Source organism: Eleutherodactylus coqui, chromosome 5 (assembly GCF_035609145.1).
Source record: "Eleutherodactylus coqui strain aEleCoq1 chromosome 5, aEleCoq1.hap1, whole genome shotgun sequence".
NCBI classification, from domain to species: Eukaryota; Metazoa; Chordata; class Amphibia; order Anura; family Eleutherodactylidae; genus Eleutherodactylus; species Eleutherodactylus coqui.
In genome coordinates, this window is record NC_089841.1 from 271,179,316 (window position 1) to 271,201,955 (window position 22,640).

At 48.3% G+C, this 22,640-nt stretch overlaps 1 protein-coding gene across 2 annotated transcripts in view; it reads left to right on the forward strand.

Annotated features, from left to right (window-relative positions):
• CELF5 (CUGBP Elav-like family member 5) overlaps window positions 1-17,456 on the forward strand; it is a 182,687-nt gene extending 165,231 nt beyond the window's left edge. For both annotated transcript variants that reach the window (XM_066604678.1, XM_066604679.1), the window contains 8 exons: window positions 4,139-4,285; window positions 5,491-5,635; window positions 6,683-6,829; window positions 6,940-7,005; window positions 10,799-10,876; window positions 15,568-15,711; window positions 16,208-16,373; window positions 16,456-17,456. In XM_066604678.1, coding sequence (XP_066460775.1) covers window positions 4,139-4,285; window positions 5,491-5,635; window positions 6,683-6,829; window positions 6,940-7,005; window positions 10,799-10,876; window positions 15,568-15,711; window positions 16,208-16,335 — 855 coding nt within the window. In that variant the 3' untranslated portion in view covers window positions 16,336-16,373; window positions 16,456-17,456. The remainder of the gene's footprint in view (window positions 1-4,138; window positions 4,286-5,490; window positions 5,636-6,682; window positions 6,830-6,939; window positions 7,006-10,798; window positions 10,877-15,567; window positions 15,712-16,207; window positions 16,374-16,455) is intronic.
• The last annotated feature ends 5,184 nt before the right edge of the window (window positions 17,457-22,640 follow it).

Consider the following 22,640-nt stretch of genomic DNA (forward strand, 5'->3'; position numbering starts at 1 on the left):
AGATGAATGCCCATTAGTAAGGGCGATTTCGCAATCGAGCACCGCGATTTTCGAGTACTTCACTACTCGGGTGAAAAGTACTCGGGTGCGCTGTGGGTGAGCGGGGGGTTGCAGCGGGGAGTGGGGGAGAGAGGGCTCCCCCCTGTTCCCCGCTGCTACCCCCCACTCCCCTCTGCAACCCCCCGCCCCACAGCGCACCCGAGTACTTTTCACCCGAGTAGTGAAGTACTCGAAAATCGCGGTGCTCGATTGCGAAATCGCCCTTTCCGAGTACGTTCGCTCATCTCTAATGCCCATCCATGTAATGCATGGATGTGTCTGGTTCACCAGGACGGCACATAAAGGAGGGTCCCAAGCCGGTGACTCCCCTTTACGTCATCCATATGTCCTACTAGAGCATAAGAATAGGGGTTGGCATGCTGAGACAACCCTTTAAGTTAAATCTCAGTTCTAAGTAGTGAAACCTCCACTTGACTCACATGGAGCTGCAGGCAAAGCTCAGTTTGCTTTTGGTAATCAACATACAATTCTATGTATTGTTTAAAGAGTTTAACAAAATCCACGGGGATCACATATCACATATCAGGGGTAGATAATATCTATTTCGTACAACTCATATATATATATAAAGCAAACTGGAGTGCAGGACTTATAAAATAAATATTTATTACATATAGAATATAAAAAAATATTCAGAAATACACACAAGTATAAAAAGACATTATATCTAAAAATCCCCACATAACGATATGAGTCTCTGGGAGCAGAATCCAAATCCAAATAGATGTATACCCCTACAAGGGTTGCCACCTTTGTCACGAAAAAATACCGGCCATGGGGTGAAAGGGGGCGTGTCAGGGGCTTGACTTGGGGGGGCGTGGCTTATCACTGCATTTTTTTTCCTCCTTTATCTCCTGGATCCTGTCCAGCGTTTGTGCGGGATCCCGTCAAAAGTGTTCTGGCAAGTAGATGACGTTTAGTGTGACTCACACGTCATCTACTCGTGAGAATACGCTGCAGACACTTGCATACAATCTACATATATATAATTATATACATGAGATACCCAGGTTACGCCAGCATGGTCCATATCACTATATACAGGAGATATACACCCCCTGTATATAGTGGTGCTGATGTAACCTGGATATGTCCTGTACATAATTATATGTACAGCTGGTATAATGTATACCACCTAAACATCCAAGATTACATCAGTACATGGTGCATACCTCGTACTGCATGTACTGCTGCTCCGCTCTCCTCCTCGGGTCCCGACACTGTCACTGCAGCACCGGCTGGACATCCATCCTGATCCCCACACACATTACACACACAGCTCCACTACATCCATCCTGACCCCCACACACATCACACACACAGCTCCACTACATCCATCCTGACCCACACACAACTCCACTACATCCATCCTGATCCCCACACATCACACACATAGCTCTACTACATCCATCCTGATCCCCACATACATCACACACACAGCTCCACTACATCCATCCTGATCCCCACACATCACAAACACAGCTCCACTACATCCATCCTGACCCCCACACACATCACACACACAGCTCTACTCACTCACTCACTCACTCACTCATCCATCCATCCTGACACACACATACAGCTGCAGAGTCCTACCACCGCTGCAGAGTCCTACATTTACTTAGCCCCCATGGTCATGTGATTCCTGACTCCTCCCACACATGGTATCACATCACATGACATGACCTCATCGGAGGCCCTGGAAGCTGTCGGCTCTGCAGGTCTGTGTTCCCTGCCAGAGAAGAGTTAACCGGCACTAGGGAGCAGTGCAGGCTCTGAAAATACCGTCCTGTAATAGGGCCGGTAAAAAAAAAATACCGGCACCGGCTTGACAGAAAAAATACCGGCCAGGTGGCAACCCTAACCCCTACATATGTCCAGGGCAGCAGCCATCAGTGCATCTGCAGTATAACCCCCATCCAGAAGGAGGAGACAAAGTGCATATCACAGAATAGTAATATAAGGCTCCCCAGAGCTCCACCATAATGCGGGGACTAGACCCCTGACGCAGATTTCCGAGCAGCTTTCTTCAGAGGGGTCTAGTCCCCTGCATTGATGGCTATTGCCTGGGACATCTATAGGGGTATACATCTATTTGGGTTTGTATTCTGCTCCCAGGGACTCATATCATTATGTGGGGATTTTTTTGATCAGTTGGGGTCAAACTGCTGATTGCTCAAATGAAGGAGCTACGGTGCTCACCCAAGAGCTGTGCCCATTCGGCTGTCTTGGCTGTCTTTTGGCTTCTCTCAGTAGCTGAAGATGAATGGGTAGATATCTACAGAAGTCTATGCGGCCAATCCCAGCTGCTGGGAGGCAGTGAAGATACCCGAAGGGACACAGCACCCGAGTAAGTGCTGTAGCCCCTTTATTTGAGCGATAAGCCGACTTCTCCGCACTGGGACCCCACTTATCAAAACTTTTGACATGTCTCTCTGATGTGTCAAAAGTTTTATAAAGTGCAGGTACTTCTTAAAGGAGGTAGAAGTTTCTCCATGGCCTGTGATAAAACAGAGTACAGAAGTCCTAGATAGTAGAAGCGTGTACTCTGATGTTATACCGCTTTTCTCGCAGATATTTTCTACATTGCATCCTTGAGGGGCCGTGAACTTAAAAATGACCCAGCATATATCATTAGAATACTTCAATGTGTGAAAATGCCCCGTCTGTTCTGTAATAAAGGCAAAGAAGACTGAACAAGCCCGTCGCATTTGACAGAACAACAAGAACTTCTTGGTCCTCAGTCTTCAGCGTAGGGCCATTGGACAAGTGCAGTAACTCATCTTTACTCCTGGGCTGACTATTGGACTCATGCCTGACCATTCTTCTAAAGGGTTCCTGAATGACGTCAGGCCGTCGCCATATGTGAAGAAAGTCTCACAATTCATTGAGTCCCTAAGATGAAGGGTGACTGACAAGTCTATATCCAGCATGTAGAGGAAGCTAATTATGTCAGCTAACAGGGAATTAGTAGAGTGTGAATGTAAGGTAGTCAGCAGCGCAGAGGAGGGCTGACCGCGTTCCGGCACTTCAAGGGGGCTTTCTACGGAACGATTAGCATTAAAAACATATTGTTCGGTCTGAACACAAGCCAACGACTGGCCGATAATCGGTCACTGTTTGTAATACAGGCATAAAAATCATTGTTGTCTCATTCACTTATCATTCAGTTTAAATAGCGGTCATTCATTCCTTCTTATTCACTTATGCAGCGAATGTGAAAGACTGAATGATTTTGAACGATTTCTCGTTGGAACGAGCCAACGATGCAGGAGAGAACGAGCCGTGGCGACGTCAGTCCTTGTTCACACTTTAATGACCCTCATTCAGCGAACGCATTAGGGAGTGACTTCTAGGAGGAGCGCTCGGACTGCGGACGCTCCTCGCCATTTTGGATCACTGAACGTTTGATGTGTGAGGACTGAGGCGCCCGGAGACCTCCGGCTCTGTTCATGTTAGGGTCATGGCTTCTGCTCTTCATGAAGCCATGATGGATTTGATGGATCCTATTGATCTGTTGGCTTCCCTTTCTTGCCAAGAAAAGCTCTGCAGACTGCACTACTTCTGCCATCAAATAAACCCAACGAATGAAGACCAGAGCCAGTGCGAGGAATATTTCCGTTTTTGTTTTTCATTCCAAGTTCATCTCCTATGCCGGTAGTTACGGTTTAATAGATCGTCGCTTCGTATCAGAACCACATTAATAGTTACAGAAGCGGGAAATGTCTCACTTTGTTATAGCGCTTAGTGTGTTTGTTGGTTCGGCTGGTTATATCACATTGGTCCAATATTATAATGTACCTGGCATGGTATCGCTGACAGATGATTGGCGTAATAGCTAAAAATCCGATTATATATTTATCCTTCAGGAGAAAATGAGTAGCCAATTACTGCAATCTGCTAGTCACTGCAGTTGGCTCTGGGCGTGCAGGCTGATGGCAGGATAGCTGGATCCAGTTTGGCCATCTCCATGCGGCAGACACATAACTAACATGATGTAGAATATGCCTTCAGCTTACTGCACACGTTGGCTTTATATTCATTATCCCATTCTTTACTTCGTCTTCATACTTTACAGGGAGCCTCATCCAGCCTTGTGGTCAAATTTGCAGACACCGACAAAGAGAGAACTTTACGTCGCATGCAACAGATGGTCGGACAGTTGGGGATCTTCACTCCATCACTGGCACTTCCCATAAGCCCATACAGCGCCTATGCACAAGCGGTGAGGCTGTGAACGCTCTGCTCTTGGAAATACTTGTGTGTCTGTATCACATATTACATATAGATATCCCTTTGTGTACTATATATTACACAGACAGACCTATATACATATAATGCATGTTTCTTGCACATCCTATCAGTCAGATCTAGTTCAGTAGGACAGACGAGAGAGAAGTAAGTGTAGGCGGCCCCCGACATCAGTCGATCCGCAGTAGTCGGGTTACCCGGTGCTCCAGCCTCCAGATTACATAGCCGCAGGCCGGAGATCTTCGCCTTCTGCAGTCATTCATCTCTCAGCTGAAACAGATGACAGACATTTGTCTGAAATGTTGCATTGGATGTTCTTAAATGGGAGTCAGAAGTGGACTTTGTGGACAGGAAGGAAGAGCAGATACTATTTCTTTGTGAAGAGTCATAAAGAGAAGAGAGGACAAAGGAGTCCAGATGCATTACTGATGGAGAGACGGAGAGTGTAGTATTAGTTGTCACAATGTATTACAGATCGGCATCGTACTGTAATGATGGAGTATACGAGACCCCAGAATGAAGATGTGATTACAAATGTGCTTAAGTATATTCTGACTGAAGACAACATATCCTGGGATCTGACCTGGAGATGGGCGCTGGGGGGGGGAGGAATAGAAATATTGCACTATTGAACAATGGGGCTTGTAATAACATGTATGGATTAGTGATGGAGTGAAAAATGAAGCCGAGAAATATTGGGATGCACCGACGGCCAGCTGGAAGGAGAGAGCGCTCGGATTGGGAGGGGATGCAGCTGAGGGCTGGAGAGATACACGTAGTACGTCACAGCTAGAAAGGAGAAATCCATTCTCGTCACTGGCTCCCCAGGGCAGATGAAGAACAACCAACAGAGAAGGGTTAACAGCGCTGCAGCATTCTTAGCCGTGACTGCCCTCTTGTGTTGAATAGCTGTATGACACAATGTTAAGCTCTGCCTATGTGATATAATGGGGTGATTTGTAGTACTATGTGGCCGGCACTGTGGTACACAGATACAATGTTACTAAATGTTCTTAATGCTATTATACAGTGATGTGTCATTGGAGCGCGGCTATAGATGAGCCGCCGTGCGTCCACCATGCTGTATCTCCATGTTGTAGGTTCGCCACCAGCCGCTGCTACATGCATCATTATATATGATTTTTTTTTTTTTTGCTTTTTGCAATTTCCCAATTCCAGCTGATGCAACAGCAGACAACGGTTCTGTCCACATCGCACGGTAGTTACCTGAGCCCCGGTGTGGCATTCCCTCCATGTCATATTCAGCAGATTGGCGCTGTCAACCTGAACGGACTACCAACCACACCCATTACACCTGCATCAGGTGAGCTTCCGTGCTGTAAGACGCCTCTGTGTTCTTCTATGTGTGTTTTATATGTGTGTGTGCGTGTGTGCGTGTGTGCGTGCGTGCATATATATATATATATCATAGGGTTTGCACGTCTGTCTTGCATCTCGGACGGCTGGTTTTGTTTGCAAATATTACTTTGCAAAGACAAATGGAGGAGCCCGACGACCATGATGATGATGCTTCGCAGTAGTACGCCGAGTTCCTTTGTAAAAGGAAGGGTCTCAGTTGCTTAGCAACACTGGAAGTAGCATTTTAGTATCGGGAGTTGTGTTGCTAAGTAACATGAAAAAGAGTTGAGTTGCCTAGAGACACTGGGAGGAGTCCGTCGCTAGGTGACACTGGACGGTGTTGCTTAGCAACTATGAACAGCTGTTATTACTTATGGACCTTTTACGCGGAACCATTAGCGTTCGAAAAATAGCTGGATTGTTTGAAATTTAGGAATAATCATTCAGCGTAAGCCCGGTCAATGATGAATGATAGTTTATTTCATGCGGCATGTAAATCATCGCTGGCTCGCTCAGTCCTTCTTATTCCCCGGCACAGCAGACTGAACGACCGGGTAAAAAGGAAACTATTTATCTGCGTGTTTAAACTGACCGCCGAGCGAACCGTAACATCGGTGAACGATTATGGCTGCGTGTAAAAGTACCCCTGACCGGTATCACAGGGCATATCTGCATGCGGCTCACTGGGAATAGAATCCATTGATTTCAGCTGTTCGTTTACATAAGGGTATTCTGCGCTCGCATTTCATTTGCGCAAAATATACGCAGCGTGCTCGATTTACCTGCGCATTTACATGATTAACTTGATTGCCCGTTGCATTACATGGGAGCGCGGTGCGGGCTTTTTCTGTGTGCAAAAAAAATACGGTAAAATTCACAGTCGTTTGCAAAAACGCAATGCCGTCGCGCAAATTTGCATGTAAATGCGCCTACGCCTGTGTGACACAGGCCTTAAACTTGTATTTTCTGTCATTGTCTTTGCCTGGCAATTATCTATATATTTGCTTCCCAGGATTACATTCTCCACCCGTCATTGGCACCGCAGCTGTACCCGGGCTGGTGGCCCCATTGACCAATGGATTTCCTGGTCTTGTACCATTTCCTAGTAGCCATCCTGCTTTGGACACGATTTACACCAATAGCATTGTGCCATACCCAGGTGAGAGGAGGAGGGATGCTTGATAGCCCAGTAGGGGGGGCTGACGTACATTTGGACCATGCTCTGACTATTTCTTGGCTTTCTCCCTGCTGCCTGTATGTTCCGCACAGCCCAGAGTCCTGCACTGACGGTGGAGAGCCTGCACCCTTCCTTCACTGGGGTACAGCAGTACTCAGGTATGGGTTTACTTGCTGTTATCCTCTAGCCATCCTTCGTCTTGGACACTTCCCACATACCCAGACCAGATCTCCCCTGTACACAGACATCAGATTAGACCCCCTAAAATGACAGACACCACAGACCCATCCAACCTCATACACCAAGAAGGAATTGTTGGAATTGGATGAAACTTTCCATGTGTGAATGTAGTGATGATATATGTAAGTGATTACAATATTAGCGGGAAAACTGTACAATTCAAAGCAGGCTCTAGTACCCTGCCGGACCACCTGTAGCTTAGATACATGATGAGATACGGTTGGCTCTGTATGGCATCCTGCACCACATTTGCCCACAGACATTGCAGTTGGCCTCTAGATCCTGCACTCCTGTAGGCTCCTGAGGCTGGCATCTCCGGAGGTCCCATAAAAGCTTGATCAGCAATAAATCTGTTGCCCAGCCCAAGGAAATGTGGCGCCGTGGCAGAGGCATTCCTGGGAAACCCTTGCTGTGTGGGTGAGCATGATCATTGGAAGCCCTTCCATTGGCAACACATGTGAGTGTAGGATTTCCAGCACATGTTGCTGTTATCGTCCCTCGTACCACTAATAGCGCTGACCAACTCTTATATAGATCATCCACCATCAGTTGGGCCAATGTATCACCCTACAATGAAGGCAAGATTGTAGCGGTCACCACAAGGCCTCCATATTCGAATATGGCCATCATCATCTTCCGCACAGAACTTGTAATAGTCGCGAAAGACGATACGTTCCACTTCTCATTCATGATGCCGCTGCAAACTAAGGCGACGGTGTTGGGATGTTAATAGCCGGACACCTTCTCCTGGGCACCTGAGAATAGTCCGGGCAGACTCTGGGTTCTGTAATGTAGGTGCCACCTGTATCTGGACGATGTACAATCAAACCATTGAAGCCACTCGTACTTGTCGGAGAATCAAAGGATCCTCTCTACTGGTGGCCAGTCGGGGCCATCTGGGGCCTGTTGGCTGTGCTTGCATGCCCTCGCGTAACTCTCGCTCCCAAAACCCAACAGCTTAGTTAAAACAGCCTAGATAGCAAGCAAATCATTGATACAATCATCGTGTTTCTCTCCTTCCAATAATGCACCGTAGAGGCATGTCTAGCAATCAATGGTCTCTCAACAAGAGGTGCAATGCACAAGCCTCTGAGAGCCTTTCTATAGGGCAATGGGGGAAGCACTTTTACAGCCTCTGGTGGCAAGACCCCATGTCTAATCAGACCAGAAGAGTGATCATTTACATATCGGCCTGAGACATAACTGCAGGCCGAGGTTTGCAGCAATCCAATATTTTTGTCTGGGTGCATTATTCTGTATGTGAATGAGTGTAAGCAGACCACACCATAGGCGCAGACCACAGCATAGGCACAGACCACAGCATAGGCACAGACCACACCATAGGCACAGACCACTCCATAGGCACAGACCACAGCATAGGCACAGACCACAGCATAGGCACAGACCACAGCATAGGCACAGACCACAGCATAGGCACAGACCACAGCATAGGCACAGACCACACCATAGGCACAGACCACACCATAGGCACAGACCACTCACTCCATATCCACAGACCACTCACTCCATATCCACAGACCACTCACTCCATAGGCACAGACCACTCACTCCATAGGCACAGACCACACCATATCCACAGACCACTCCATATCCACAGACCACACCATATCCACAGACCACTCCATATCCACAGACCACTCCATATCCACAGACCACTCCATATCCACAGACCACTCCATATCCACAGACCACACCATAGGCACAGACCACACCATAGGCACAGACCACACCATAGGCACAGACCACTCCATAGGCACAGACCACTCCATATCCACAGACCACACCATAGGCACAGACCACACCATAGGCACAGACCCCCTAAACTTTACACATGAACTGTAAGGATTCCTTCTAGAAATGTCTTTATGAAGTGACAACTAGTTCTTACTATTCTCCTTGTTAAAGTGGCGTGTCCCTGTACGGTCTGGTACTGTCAGCAGTGTTGGGCTGGGGGGCCTAGGACTCGCCCGTGGAACTGATTCTAGAGTCGCACCTTACAGCTACATGGAAGTACTACCTTGTATTTAAGCACAACCACAGTCTGTACTCGGCCCGATCATCTTGACATACTGTAATAGTACATCAAGTTGCAGTAACTACCCAAGGCCCTTGCAAGGTGTGAGAAGGGGTTAACTGAATGTTTTCCTTAATCTTCAAATACAAGATCCTTAAAACAAAGCCCTGCGTCTCCAGACAGCTTGCAAGAAATAAGGGGCTACAACATGCTCAGGAGTCCATAGGTTTTACTGTTTAACCCTAAATATTCTTTTTGGGGGGTTAGAAGGGGGTGCAGGGTTGAGACCCACAATTAAAGGGGTTGTTTTGACATTTTCAACAATTTGCCAGACAGCAGAAAACTGTCTAAAGTGAAGGAAAAAACATCCCTCGCCTTTTAAATGTCCCAATGGTTAGGCTCTGGTAGCTTTTGCGGTTCATGTGCCATTTATGTGAGCTGTCAGCCAATCGGTAGCCTCAGTGATCATGTGGCCACGCAGCCAATGCAGGAGCTCCCAGTCCGGCAGGACATTCACAAGATGAGAAATGGTCTTTATGTTATACAGCTCACCGCTGTCAATCTGGTCATCTCACATAACCCATTTATATCCGCAGGGTATGCTATAAATGCCTGATTGCTGCTTCTCATTAGTTACATTCTCCATGCCTTTTAGGGTGGATTCAGACCACCGTATATCGGCCGGGTATTTACGCCGGCCGATATACGGCGTCTCTGTCTGCAGGGGGAGGAGGCTGGAAGAGCCAAGAGCAGTGCTCTGAGCCCCCACCCCCTCTCTGCCTCCTCTCCGCCCCTCTGCACTATTTGCAATGGGGGCGGGGCTAAGTTCCATGAATTGGCTCCGCCCCCATCCAGCCTCCTCTCATTGAAAATAGTGCAGAGGGGTGGAGAGTTGGTGGAGAGGGGGTGGGAGCTCAGGGCACTGCTCCAGGCTCTTCCAGCCTCCTCCCCCTGCAGACAGAGATGCCGTATATCGGCCAGCGTGAATACCCGGCTGATATACGGTCGTCTGAAACAGCCCTTGAGGTGGTTACGCGCCTACTGCAATATGCATTGAGATCTATGGCAGTAATTAGAATGGTGGTCAGATGTGGTATCGATGGCATATCCTGTGGATGGCAGTACTACTTCAACCCCTCAGTTTGCTTTCACATGGGGGGAAATATTGCGCCAAAATGCACACGGTCAAATTGTGGATTTTGATGCGGAATTGCTGGCAGAATTCTGCATGAACATCTGCATTTAGCCGTGCCGATTTGGTTGCCGAGTATCCCTCGAGGGCGCATTGCATCCCATGTGAACGCTCGCTTAGGGCTCCTTCATGCTGGCGACCCGTTTAGCGGTAAATCATTTCTAACCATGCCCATCGTGTAAACTGAGCCTAACTTTGGTTGAACTGTTAACAATACATTAAATGTAACGTCACTAAATAAATGTTACATGACAGCAAGTGCCGCCATGTATGTAAACCTGCGACATTTACCCTTTTTACGGTTTTGCAATCGCTCTAAATGTGGCTACATAATACAGCACGATGTATACCGGGCCGGGATGGGGGATGTTCTGTATCTGCAGGGCTGTTATAGATTGTGCCTGGCAATAGACAGCAATACAGTATTTTTTCTGACATTTTTTTGGCAATTCACCATTTATTTTCTTTCCCCCCCCCCGACCAGCAATTTACCCCACGGCTGCTCTTACGCCCGTCACACACAGCACCCCGCAGCCTCCTCCCATACTGCAGCAGCGTGAAGGTAAGGCTCTGACAAAAACATGAAGTTCATTACATTTTTTTGGGATCCGCAAACTCTCTGCATGTGGGGTCTATACTAAATAATAAACCATGCAATGTACTTACCGATCCCATCCCGGGGCTGATCTTCCGTAGTGACGTCGGGTGGCCATTTGATGCATAAAGTACAACCAGCCTTAAAGGGCTATTTCACTCATTTACGGTTGATGATCTATCCTCAGGATATCCTTGGGACCCCTGCCGATCAGCTGTTTGTTGGGCCCGCTCATATTGTGGACAGAGCAGGAAGCAGGTAGCTCTATCCATAGGGCAGTGGTCCGGTTTGGTACTACAGGCACAGCCTCCATTGAATTTAATGGCAGTTGAGCCTGCATTACCAAACTGGGCCACTGCAGTAACAACAAAGCTGTCTACTTTCAGCTCTGTCTGCAATGACAGCAAGCCTAATTGCTGATCACTTAGGATCCTGAACGGTGGATCCCAGCTGATCAATTGATCTGTTCTGAGGTTAAGCCATCCATAGTAAAGTCCCAGAAAACCCCTTTAATTGAAATATGAGCTCTAAGTTGCTAATGCTTATGTTCTCCTTCGTAGACTAGCAACGGTCATAATGAATCAGTGTCTTCTGTTAAGAGGTGGCCATACCCTTTAATAAGGACACAAGTGTATGTTATTTCATGGTTGTCCTATAAGAAGCCAGTATGTGGAGGCAGTATAGCATTATAACACACCAAAACAATGTAGCTTTTGCTTGAGATCACACAGCAGACAATTGAATGGGATTTAGCGAGCAGTACGTAGTGGATACATAAGGCAGCGTGGAGCGTTCTTCATGTCTAACCATCAGCTTGTAGTGCCTCAGTGCTGCTCAGCCCACAAGATGACATTGAGCACGTGTATGCCCACGGAGCATACACAATCAGATGGCCCACAGGAATGTTTGTCAGTGTGATGTCGTTAGACATCTCATTGTTTTCTATTACTTTTCTAATTGTGGAAGAGATTATACACACTATATCCACATTTTCCGACATTGAGCTCCTCATCACCAGCTTCCTTGCACATAATAAATGACAAAATAATGACTACCTATGGCCACCACTAGGGGGAGCTCAATGCATATGAATGTATTATGCTATTACAGAAGTACAGTAACTAGCTTCTACATCTCTATGCAGAGAGTTCCCTCTAGTGGCAGCTGAAGGGAAATCATCTGACTGTACCAGATTCCTCTTCCACTACCAGCTGCATAGCAGTGAAGAAGTCTGCCTCAGTGGAGGGAACGCCACTGGTCTTACGCCATATGGTGTCTCCTGCAATATTCAAGTTGGTTTTTAAATCCCCTCCTTTTTTGGGCTTCTTAAAAATGAAAACTGAAAAAATATATAGGTTTTGAATTTGTCGGAACATCCAAGCTTCCAGACTCCATAGACGTAACCACCGTATCTTGCTTATGACAGGTCAGAGGACTACTTTGGGTGGATATCCCCTTTAAATGCCTGTGTGGACTGTCCTAGTTTGTCTTTAAGTTGAGACAAAGCAAAAATCTCCACCAGTCTGTAGTCTGTCCTGCACCCTGATCTGATTATGTCTAAAACCCACTGAAGTGCGATGCTGTATGTCTAATGTGGGAAGAATGTTAGAAGCCGTCCTCATCTAGTGGAACGCGCCTAGCGCCAGACGTCCGTCTGTTTCCCCGGGGATGACAAGCACCTACCTTTACCACCACTATGTCTTATTTCCTTTGTGTCCAGTCTGGCTTGTGTGAGTCTATCTAGCGATCTGCTGCCCCGTGTTTGTTCAATGGGCAAGATACCGTTACCGAGAATCGGACGACCTGCAGAAAACAGACAAAAACGTGCAAAAATTAGATCCTCAGCGCACATTGATGATTGCAGGCCCGATGGGACTATTCACAGGCCAACTCCAATGCCACGGTAAATGTGCCACAATAAAAATGCCATTTTCAGCTATTTCTGTGAGCTTGTTCTAAAGAAGAACCTGCAGCTGCCGAAACCGCCATGAGCACAACCCTCTTGTTGGTGCAATCAGCTGCCGAAGCCGCCATGAGCACGACCCTCTTGTTGGTGCAATCAGCTGCCGAAACCGCCATGAGCACAACCCTCTTGTTGGTGCAATCAGCTGCCGAAGCCGCCATGAGCACAACCCTCTTGTTGGTGCAATCAGCTGCCGAAGCCACCATGAGCACAACCCTCTTGTTGGTGCAATCAGCTGCCGAAACCGCCATGAGCACAACCCTCTTGTTGGTGCAATCAGCTGCCGAAGCCGCCATGAGCACGACCCTCTTGTTGGTGCAATCCCCGGGTTTCTATAAAGGGTTGTTTTTTTTGGACCATCTAATTCTTTGTGTCCTCCTGGATAAGAGGCACCCGGGATGTCTGGCCAGAAGTTTATCGCTCGTGCTCCATAGTTACTTCTGGACCAAGTTGGGTATTTTCAATGGGGGTTAAACAAGATGGCTTTAATAAGCAATTAGACAGTGCAGTTGCCATCCATGAGCCAGAGCGGCTCATCCATCCACATGTACCACAACTACATCCTTGGCCCAATTTAAGAAGGAGATAATGCTTTAGCTTGTAGGGTCTGAGACACAATGGTAGAAGTGAATATATTATGGCCGCTGGAGCGGAGAATGGAGGTATTTGTACAGTTGGTTGATTTACCATTGCATTTTGCCCTCCTTGGTGGGTGAGTGATGAAGTCGCTCCCATTTATTAGGATTCTGCCATGGGATATGAATGAAACTTCCTTTCTTATTCATAAATGTATATAATGTGCTGCAGTATTCACTGAATGGCCCTTTAGTAGAGGCGCTCATCTAGTCGCGCGTTGGACCTCCATTTGGCCTTCAGTATTGCAGTTCATTGTGGCATAGATTGCACTGGGTGCTGAAATTGCTCTGCAGGAATATTGGCCTGTGCCGACAGGAAGCTTCTTGTAGTTGCTGCAAATCAGTAGTGACATAGTGTCAACAGCGAACAGGAAGGGTTCATCAATTCATGGAACCAGCACCAAATTTTGCCCTTCCATCAGCATGGTGCAACAGAAATCTGGATTCATCTGACCGGACGATGTTTTTCCACTTCTCGCTGATCCAGTTTTTGTGCTTTTTGCCCCCTGGAGTCTCGCCTTTCTGTTTCTCTTACATCGATAGCACTCGGATTGATCGTGTGCTGTTATAGCCATCCGTGCTAAAGAACAAGGAGTTGTGCATTGGGACACATTAGCTGGAGCTCCAGCGTTGCATTCGGCTGCACTCTGCTTATCAGAATGATTCCTGACATCCTCCTCTGTCCCCTTTTGTCCACAAGTTGCTTTTATTTACAGGATCCCCATTCACTGGATGTTTTTCCCTCGTCACACCATTCTTCGTATACAACATGAGAAGCCCCCACAAGGTTCACAGTTTATGAAATAATGGCCCCAGCTAGTCTAGCACCAATGATCCTGCCTCGGCCAAAGTCACTCTAGTTGCTCGATATTCAGACAATTATGCCGGTGCCATGGCCCATTCACTGTCCATGCCATAAATGCATTAAGTTGCTATGAAGTGAAACTTGATGGGGTGTATATATGATGCCCTGTACACCAGATTTCTGGCTTACATGTGTCAAAATTGTGACTTTTTGAAATTTTATGCCAGGTCCGACACCTCTTCTAAAAGTGCACTGGGCTTGGCCACACGCAGCCCGTCATATTTACTGGAAACTGGTATAAATTGTAGTAAAAGCCTATGCCCGCTCGGAGTAGGCACATAGAGGTACTTCCAGATGTGACTGATGTATTTAGAGGCGTAAGGCTCCTCCTACTTGTCACAATGATCCAGGCACAGAGTTCACTGAGAGTGGCGTATGAAACCCTAGTCTAAGTGAATGGGTGCCATGTCTACCTATGGATCCATCTCTCACGTCTGTGGTCTAGGCCTCCTACTCTGGTCATGTAGATACAACACGGGTGTCTTACTACCACAAATGAACAGTATTTTCACATGGTTCTATGTAAGAAATGGTTGGCATTCCTTTTTATCTTAAAGGGGTTTCTGAGATTTTTCTAAATGAACTTTTTTGCAGAACTCCAGTGACTTTTTGTACAATAGTAATAATAAGAGTACACTCGCCTGTTTCATCCCATCCGATGTCCAGATCCCCGTCACTCTGGTCTTCCTGGTCTCTGCTTATTTCTGGGTAGCTCAGTCACGTGACTTCTAAGCACATGACCACCGTGTACAATCATTGGCCAAAACTATCACGTACTTAGATGGTCTCCTGAATCAGCTACCCGAAAGAGAGATGAAATTGGGGGGGACCAGAGTGCTGGAGGCGAAACAGGTGAGTATAGTCTGCTTTATTATTGTACAAGGACGTCACTAGGCTTATGCTAAAATTGTACAACCCTTCTATTATTTAGTATATAGTGAATACCTTTTAGTCACATAAAAATGGAAAATCCTTCTAACATTTCTCAGCTTGTGTAGAAACATTTCTTGAGCCGAACTGAATTGTAGAACATAGAAGAGAAAAAAAAAAAAATCAACTTACATAAGTTCACTTGTAGCCAATGAAACATAATAGCCCCCTTAACTAAAGCAGACGGGCACTGCCAGCTGCATGATGCTCTGTTATTAGGCCCTTGGTCCATCTATGCATTACATTTTGTGTTGTTCTTCCACAGGACCCGAAGGCTGTAACCTATTCATCTATCATCTCCCCCAGGAGTTTGGGGATAATGAGTTAACACAAATGTTCTTGCCATTTGGCAACATAATTTCATCCAAAGTGTTCATGGATCGAGCAACCAATCAGAGCAAGTGTTTTGGTGAGTTCCAATAATGTCCTTTCTTCTTAAGGCTCAAAGAAAGATTAACAGTTCTAGCGATCATTTTGCATAAAGTACTAATGGGCACTTTATGCCCACTAACACTTTATCAGCTTCATTTGCATCTAAATGAGCCTCCAGGAGCTGTTTGCAAATCCTAGAATGTGGTCTGGACTTTACACTCAGCTGCATTGTCTTCGCACGGGCTGTCCCCTGAAACAATTTAATCAGCTGCTTCCATGGATAACACAGCATGCGGCCCCTGCTATCTCTCTGGCTGAACGATGGATTTTATGCTCACCTAAAAATCATTGTTCAGCAAAAGAGTGAAAGATGTAAGCGTTTACACGGAACAATTATCTCTCACTAGCCATCATTTGAAATTTTTTTTAGCGATAATCGTTGCATGTAAATGGGGCTTTATACAACCTTGACCTACAGCTACTGTATATTGATACAAATGTTTATATCATTGTTTATGTACCTTTTTCTCCAGGATTTGTCAGTTTTGATAATCCATCTAGTGCTCAGACAGCTATCCAGGCCATGAATGGCTTTCAGATAGGGATGAAAAGGCTGAAAGTCCAATTAAAGAGGCCTAAAGACACAACTCAACCCTACTGACGATCCCTAGACCCAAAAGACCAATCTTGGTCATACAGGTAGGAAATCATCCCCAAAACCTCCAGTAGATATAGTTCTGATTAAATAATAATGATGTGATACATTTCTTTTTCGCTGCAGATACGCAATGGACCTTTAACTCCTCAATTCTTCCCTAGAGGATTATGGGAAAAAGAAGACTTTTTACCACTAAACACTCTGCCCCACCCCTGAGCCTCATGACCTTTGTCCCTCACCCACACCCAAGGACCAAAAGGTGGCTTTGGGGAGGAGCAGGAAGAACCAAGCTACCTAAACACAAGGTTGTGTCTTGTGAGTGTTCTATGTCTGTCTACTCAACCCCCAGGAGAGACCATTCATAAAAGGAACAAACTTGTACCTGATGACCTCCCTCAAATGACCAAATATGTGAGCGGTTACGGGACGATGCTCACACCAGAGACCCTTGGGATGACAACCCCCCTCCATAAGAGTGGCTACTGATTTGCAGTGCAAAGAACTATCTGTTTACTTATTTATATGAACATATTTATTTATTGGGGAGGCCCAGTGCAACCTACTTACACCCCTTCCACTGCCAGAGGGCCGATGTGGGATGGTGTTAGACATTGTTATATTTTGCTTTTTCGATTTTGCTTTTTCACGGAGGACAGGGTGTTCTGGGTGGGCAGGAGTGGAGTACAGCAGACTTCAAGCTCATGTTTACAAAACGCCCCTCCCACAGGGCATACCCATTTTTCTGCTGCTCGTACACCTGGCCCCCCAGAAAAGGGCTTGACTTTTGCATCTGCTCCAAAACCCTACTCTGTGTCTTTCAGGATTGAGAAAGAGGTAACCTCTCAGTGTTGCTGCGTGAAGAAAGTCTGCAGGGTGAAGCTGTACCTGCTAACCATGCCTCATTCCCACAACACATTATTGGGCTACCCGTCTATCCATAAGGGGTAAATGTTTAAGAGTAGTGTCTGGATGATTAGGTCATAGGGAACCGGAATTGTTTAGCAATGCCTGGTAGAATATGGCTGCTTTCCTATTTAGAGCCAACATCCTAATGCTCCAGTGCTTCTAGGGCTCCGGCATACGACAGATGATTTGGTATACGGGAGGATTTGTCAAAATCACCATAAACGATTTCTTTTTTTTTTTTTTTTAAATATGCAAAAGCACATGTGATCTACCGTCAGCCAATGACCTCTAGTAACTTTTGCAAATTTGCGTACTAGGATTTTATCAGTGCTGACCTTTGCATTGGTTTTCCTATTCAAGCACACCTGAGCTGCATTCACAATAGCCATCCAATGTGTAGGCTAAACGATCTCCTCATTAGCCCCAAGTGCCACCATAAATCCCCTTCCAGTAATACATTCATAGGCTGAGATTTCACATATCAGTTCATTTGACACAATTCGCTATCATGTCAGGATGGGTTTTGCACATGGTGATTCTTCGGATTAGCAGGCTCCACATGGGCGATTAGAGAGATAGCCTCTGTGTGCAGATGGGTGCGATTATTGGAAATTAACTGACCCCCTGAAAGATTCTTAAAGGGAGATTTCCACTTGAAAGAGGTTGTCCCCTGAAGTGAAGTTATCCTTATCCACATTATAGGGAATAGCTATCTGATCAGTGAGGGTCCGATCGCTGACACCCCAACCAACTATGAGAATTGGGGTTTCCAGATTAATGGAGTACCGATCTTACATGCACACCCCTGCTCCATTCATTTTAGTGGGACTGACGGATATAGATGAGCTCAAGCCCTCGACTATCTCTGGTAATCTCACTGAAATGAATGGCGCAGCATTGTGCATGCGCGACTACTGGTCCCTACTAGAGATGAGCAAACGTACTCGGTAAGGCCGATTTCGCAATCGAGCACCGCGATTTTCGAGTACTTCACTACTCGGGTGAAAAGATTCGGGGGGCGCCGTGGGTGAGCGGGGGGTTGCAGAGGGGAGTGGGGGGGGGGGGGGGGAGAGAGAAAGCTCCCCCCTGTTCCGCGTTGCTGCCCCCCGCTCCACCACGACATGCCCCCCGGCGACCCCTGAATCTTTTCACCCAAGTAGTGAAGTACTCGAAAATCGCGGTGCTCGATTGCGAAATCGGCCTTACCCAGTACGTGCGCTCATCTCTAGTCCCTACCTTTGGGGAACTTCAGGATGTCTGCTTTCTTACCAGTCGTTGATCTCCCACCAATCACGTAGTTATTCCCCATCTTGTGGATAGGGCATCACTTCATTTTGTGGGACAACCCCTTTACTAATAATGTAAAATGTCACCGAGTCAGGTCAGAAAGTTGGGGGGGGGGGGGGGGGGAGTCTATGTCCTGTAACAACTACCAATTGCTAGAAGGCAGGGGCTTCATGCCTTATCCGAGCACCGTGCCCTTTCGTTTCCTCAATAAGAAATCCCATTGTAGCGAATCCGAGATTCTGATTTAAGACTTAGATCTCTGGGTCAGAAATTCCCAAATGAGACTTGGCTTTGGGACTGTTCCTTCGTTTTATTGACCATTGGGGAGGCCAAAGGGCACACGTCCCCATCTATGCCAATTGTTTTTGTAACGTTCCCATCTTAGTAGAATGTAATTGCCCAGCTGAGACCCTCATATATGATTGGAACATGTCTATCTCAAAAATCTGAATATGTAAACCCAGTGTTAGTATCACGAATGCCAGATATTGCAGCAGCATTACCCCAACAGATGGGTGAGTGTACAGCCAACGGTAGGTTGTCCCGTCACTCCTAGAGCATTTAAAGCCTGTAGTAACTACAAAGTCTGCTGTGTAAGAATTAGTCGGACCACCCAACAGTCAGGAAAGATAAGGACGGAGTGGGTCGCCCTGCTGCACGGCTCTACGGCAGAAGCGTGGCTGGACTCTGCAGCAGATATACCAGAATGTCTTGAGACATGGAGTGTTCCTTCTAATAAGGAAATGGAAAAGGCTACGAAATATCCAGAAGGGCAGATAGGAGGCAGTGCAAATCCTTTACCAGTTTGAAATGTTCCGAAAGAGGCAAATGGAGGATACCTCTACGGCTCTGTGCAAGAGAATCGGTGTGCGTGGCTCCTTCATGATAAGTATGTCAATACTGTTGATTCCCCATCCCTCATAGTCCTAGAGGCGAGGTAAGAGCCAGCTCCGAGAACACGGGGTCGTTGCATCTGTGGTCACTTGTAAATACCATTTTTATACTTCAAACATTCCTTATCTCAGATGTGAAAAGACAAGGCCCTAGTCAAGCACAAAGAAGAATAGGGGGGCTTCTCCGCTTGCTTACCTCTCCATCCTCCAGCATATGAGCAGGACATCGACCATCACCCCTTCTAAATGGATGGCAGCCTTCACAAACTGCAGGTTTCTCCTCAACCGTAGGCCGAGCGCAGCTTCCGCTCCCCCCGGCTGCTTGTGCAGGGTCTCTGAAAGGCACTATATGTATATAGAAAACAAAGAGTATATTTGTGCTGCAGAGAAACCAGATGACTACTTGTAACCAGATGAGTTGGGCCACAATCATATTTTGACTTTTCAAAGCATTACAAGGCCCCTCTCACTGCAAAGTGCAACCCTTTAGGTGCCAGAAGTGTACAGAGATATTGCGACACATCCATTAGAGCGACTTTTGACACAGAGAAGGATCCATCCGTGAAGCCACCCCGAGCGGTGGAGAGCGGTGGAGAGCGGTGGAGAGCGATGGCTTCAGGCCGCCTTTACAATGGGAAAGTAGATAGCGGACTTTTCACAAGGAAGATAAAGCACAGTGTAACCTTGTAAGGACTAGATGAGCGGTGGGAAGGGGTTAATGCAGTTAACTTGTTAAGCACTGATTCCTCATTCTCCGTCCGAGGCTCGCTGGCTGGTTACGGAGAGGCGATGGCCGCCACCACGAGCAGGGAACCTTCAGGGCTGTCACACTTTATTAAACATATCCTGTTATTTTCAGTGCTAAGTTGACATCCGAAGAGAAAGCCACACATGAACCTGTGCCTCACGCAGCGGGCGCTTTCTCTGCATCCTCTTCTTGCTTCGTCCAGGCTGCACATCCCCGGAGCGCGATGGAGATGATGTCTGCGACCGAAATATCCAGGTGTTCAGAAAAGCTGCCGTTTACGAAAGAATTAAAAGATAATTCTTAAGGCTCTGCATCTGTCTGCCTGTTTGTAAAGAGTAGCGTCCTGTTCCTCCATGTCAGCACCATGAGCGGTGCGTGCGGATGAGCGGTGGGTGCGGATGAGCAGCGGCGCGTGCGGATGAGCAGGGGTGCGTGCGGATGAGGGGCGCGTGCGGATGAGGGGCGCGTGCGGATGAGGGGCGCGTGCGGATGAGCGGCGGCACGTGCCGATGAGCGGCGGCACGTGCCGATGAGCGGCGGCGGTGCATGCGGATGAGCGGCGGTGGGTGCGGATGAGGGGTGTGTGCCGATGAGCGGTGCGTGGGGATGAGCGTTACATGCGGATGTGCAATGCGTGCGGATGAGCAGCGGTGCGTGCGGATGAGGGATGCGTGCGAATAAGGGATGCGTGCGGATGAGGGGTGCGTGCGGATGAGCGGTGCGTGCGGATGAGCGGTGCGTGCGGATGAGGGGCGCGTGCGGATGAGGGGCGCGTGCGGATGAGCGGCGGCACGTGCCGATGAGCGGTGGCACGTGCCGATGAGCGGCGGCGGTGCATGCGGATGAGCGGCGGTGGGTGCGGATGAGGGGTGTGTGCCGATGAGCGGTGCGTGGGGATGAGCGTTACATGCGGATGTGCAATGCGTGCGGATGAGCAGCGGTGCGTGCGGATGAGGGATGCGTGCGAATAAGGGATGCGTGCGGATGAGGGGTGCGTGCGGATTAGCAGCAGTGCGTGCCGATGAGGGGTGCGTGCAGATGTGAAGTGCATGCCGATGAGCAGACCGTGCGGATGTGAAGTGCATGCCGATGAGTAGAGCGTGCGGATGAGGGGTGCGTGCGGGTGAGCAGCGGTGCGTGCGGATGAGGGATGCGTCCGGATAAGGGATGCGTGCGGATTAGCAGCAGTGCGTGCCGATGAGGGGTGCGTGCAGATGTGAAGTGCATGCCGATGAGCAGAGCGTGCGGATGAGGGGTGCGTGCGGATGAGCGGCGGTGGGTGCGGATGAGGGGTGTGTGCCGATGAGCGGTGCGTGGGGATGAGCGTTACATGCGGATGTGCAATGCGTGCGGATGAGCAGCGGTGCGTGCGGATGAGGGATGCGTGCGAATAAGGGATGCGTGCGGATGAGGGGTGCGTGCGGATTAGCAGCAGTGCGTGCCGATGAGGGGTGCGTGCAGATGTGAAGTGCATGCCGATGAGCAGACCGTGCGGATGTGAAGTGCATGCCGATGAGTAGAGCGTGCGGATGAGGGGTGCGTGCGGGTGAGCAGCGGTGCGTGCGGATGAGGGATGCGTCCGGATAAGGGATGCGTGCGGATTAGCAGCAGTGCGTGCCGATGAGGGGTGCGTGCAGATGTGAAGTGCATGCCGATGAGCAGAGCGTGCGGATGAGGGGTGCGTGCGGATGAGGGGCGTGTGCGGATGAGGGGCGGCGCGTGCGGATGAGGAGCGGCGCGTGCGGATGAGCGGCGGCGCGTGCGGATGAGCGGCGGCGGTGCGTGCGGATGAGCGGCGGCGGTGCGTGCGGATGAGCGGCGGCGGTGCGTGCGGATGAGCGGCGGCGGTGCGTGCGGATGAGGGGTGTGTGCCGATGAGCGGTGCGTGGGGATGAGCGTTACATGCGGATGTGCAATGCGTGCGGATGAGCAGCAGTGCGTGCGGATGAGGGATGCGTGCAGATGAGGGGTGCGTGCGGATTAGTAGCAGTGCGTGCCGATGAGGGGTGCGTGCAGATGTGAAGTGCATGCCGATGAGCAGACCGTGCGGATGTGAAGTGCGTGCCGATGAGTAGAGCGTGCGGATGAGGGGTGCGTGCGGATGAGCAGCGGTGCGTGCGGATGTCGGGTGCGTGCCGATGAGCGCTGCGTGCGGATGAGCAGTGTGTGTGTATTGCAGTATGCCAATCTGTGCATATAAATGTACGTCCGCTACATATTCCAAGGATTGAGGTTCTGAATATTCCTAAAACTTCGGCGGCTGAAAAGATCCATTCAGTCCTGACATTTTATTTCCAAAGCGAAAAAGCTGCAGCCGGCATTCTAGTTGTGGTCATCGATGAGTTTATCAGCAGCCAAATTGGTGAAGTAACCCCCAGGGTGAGGAGGTTCATTGCAACGCCACAAAACGGGTCTGAACCTCAATCCAAAAGATATCCAAGATGGGTAATAAATTCATGCAGCATCCGATGTGG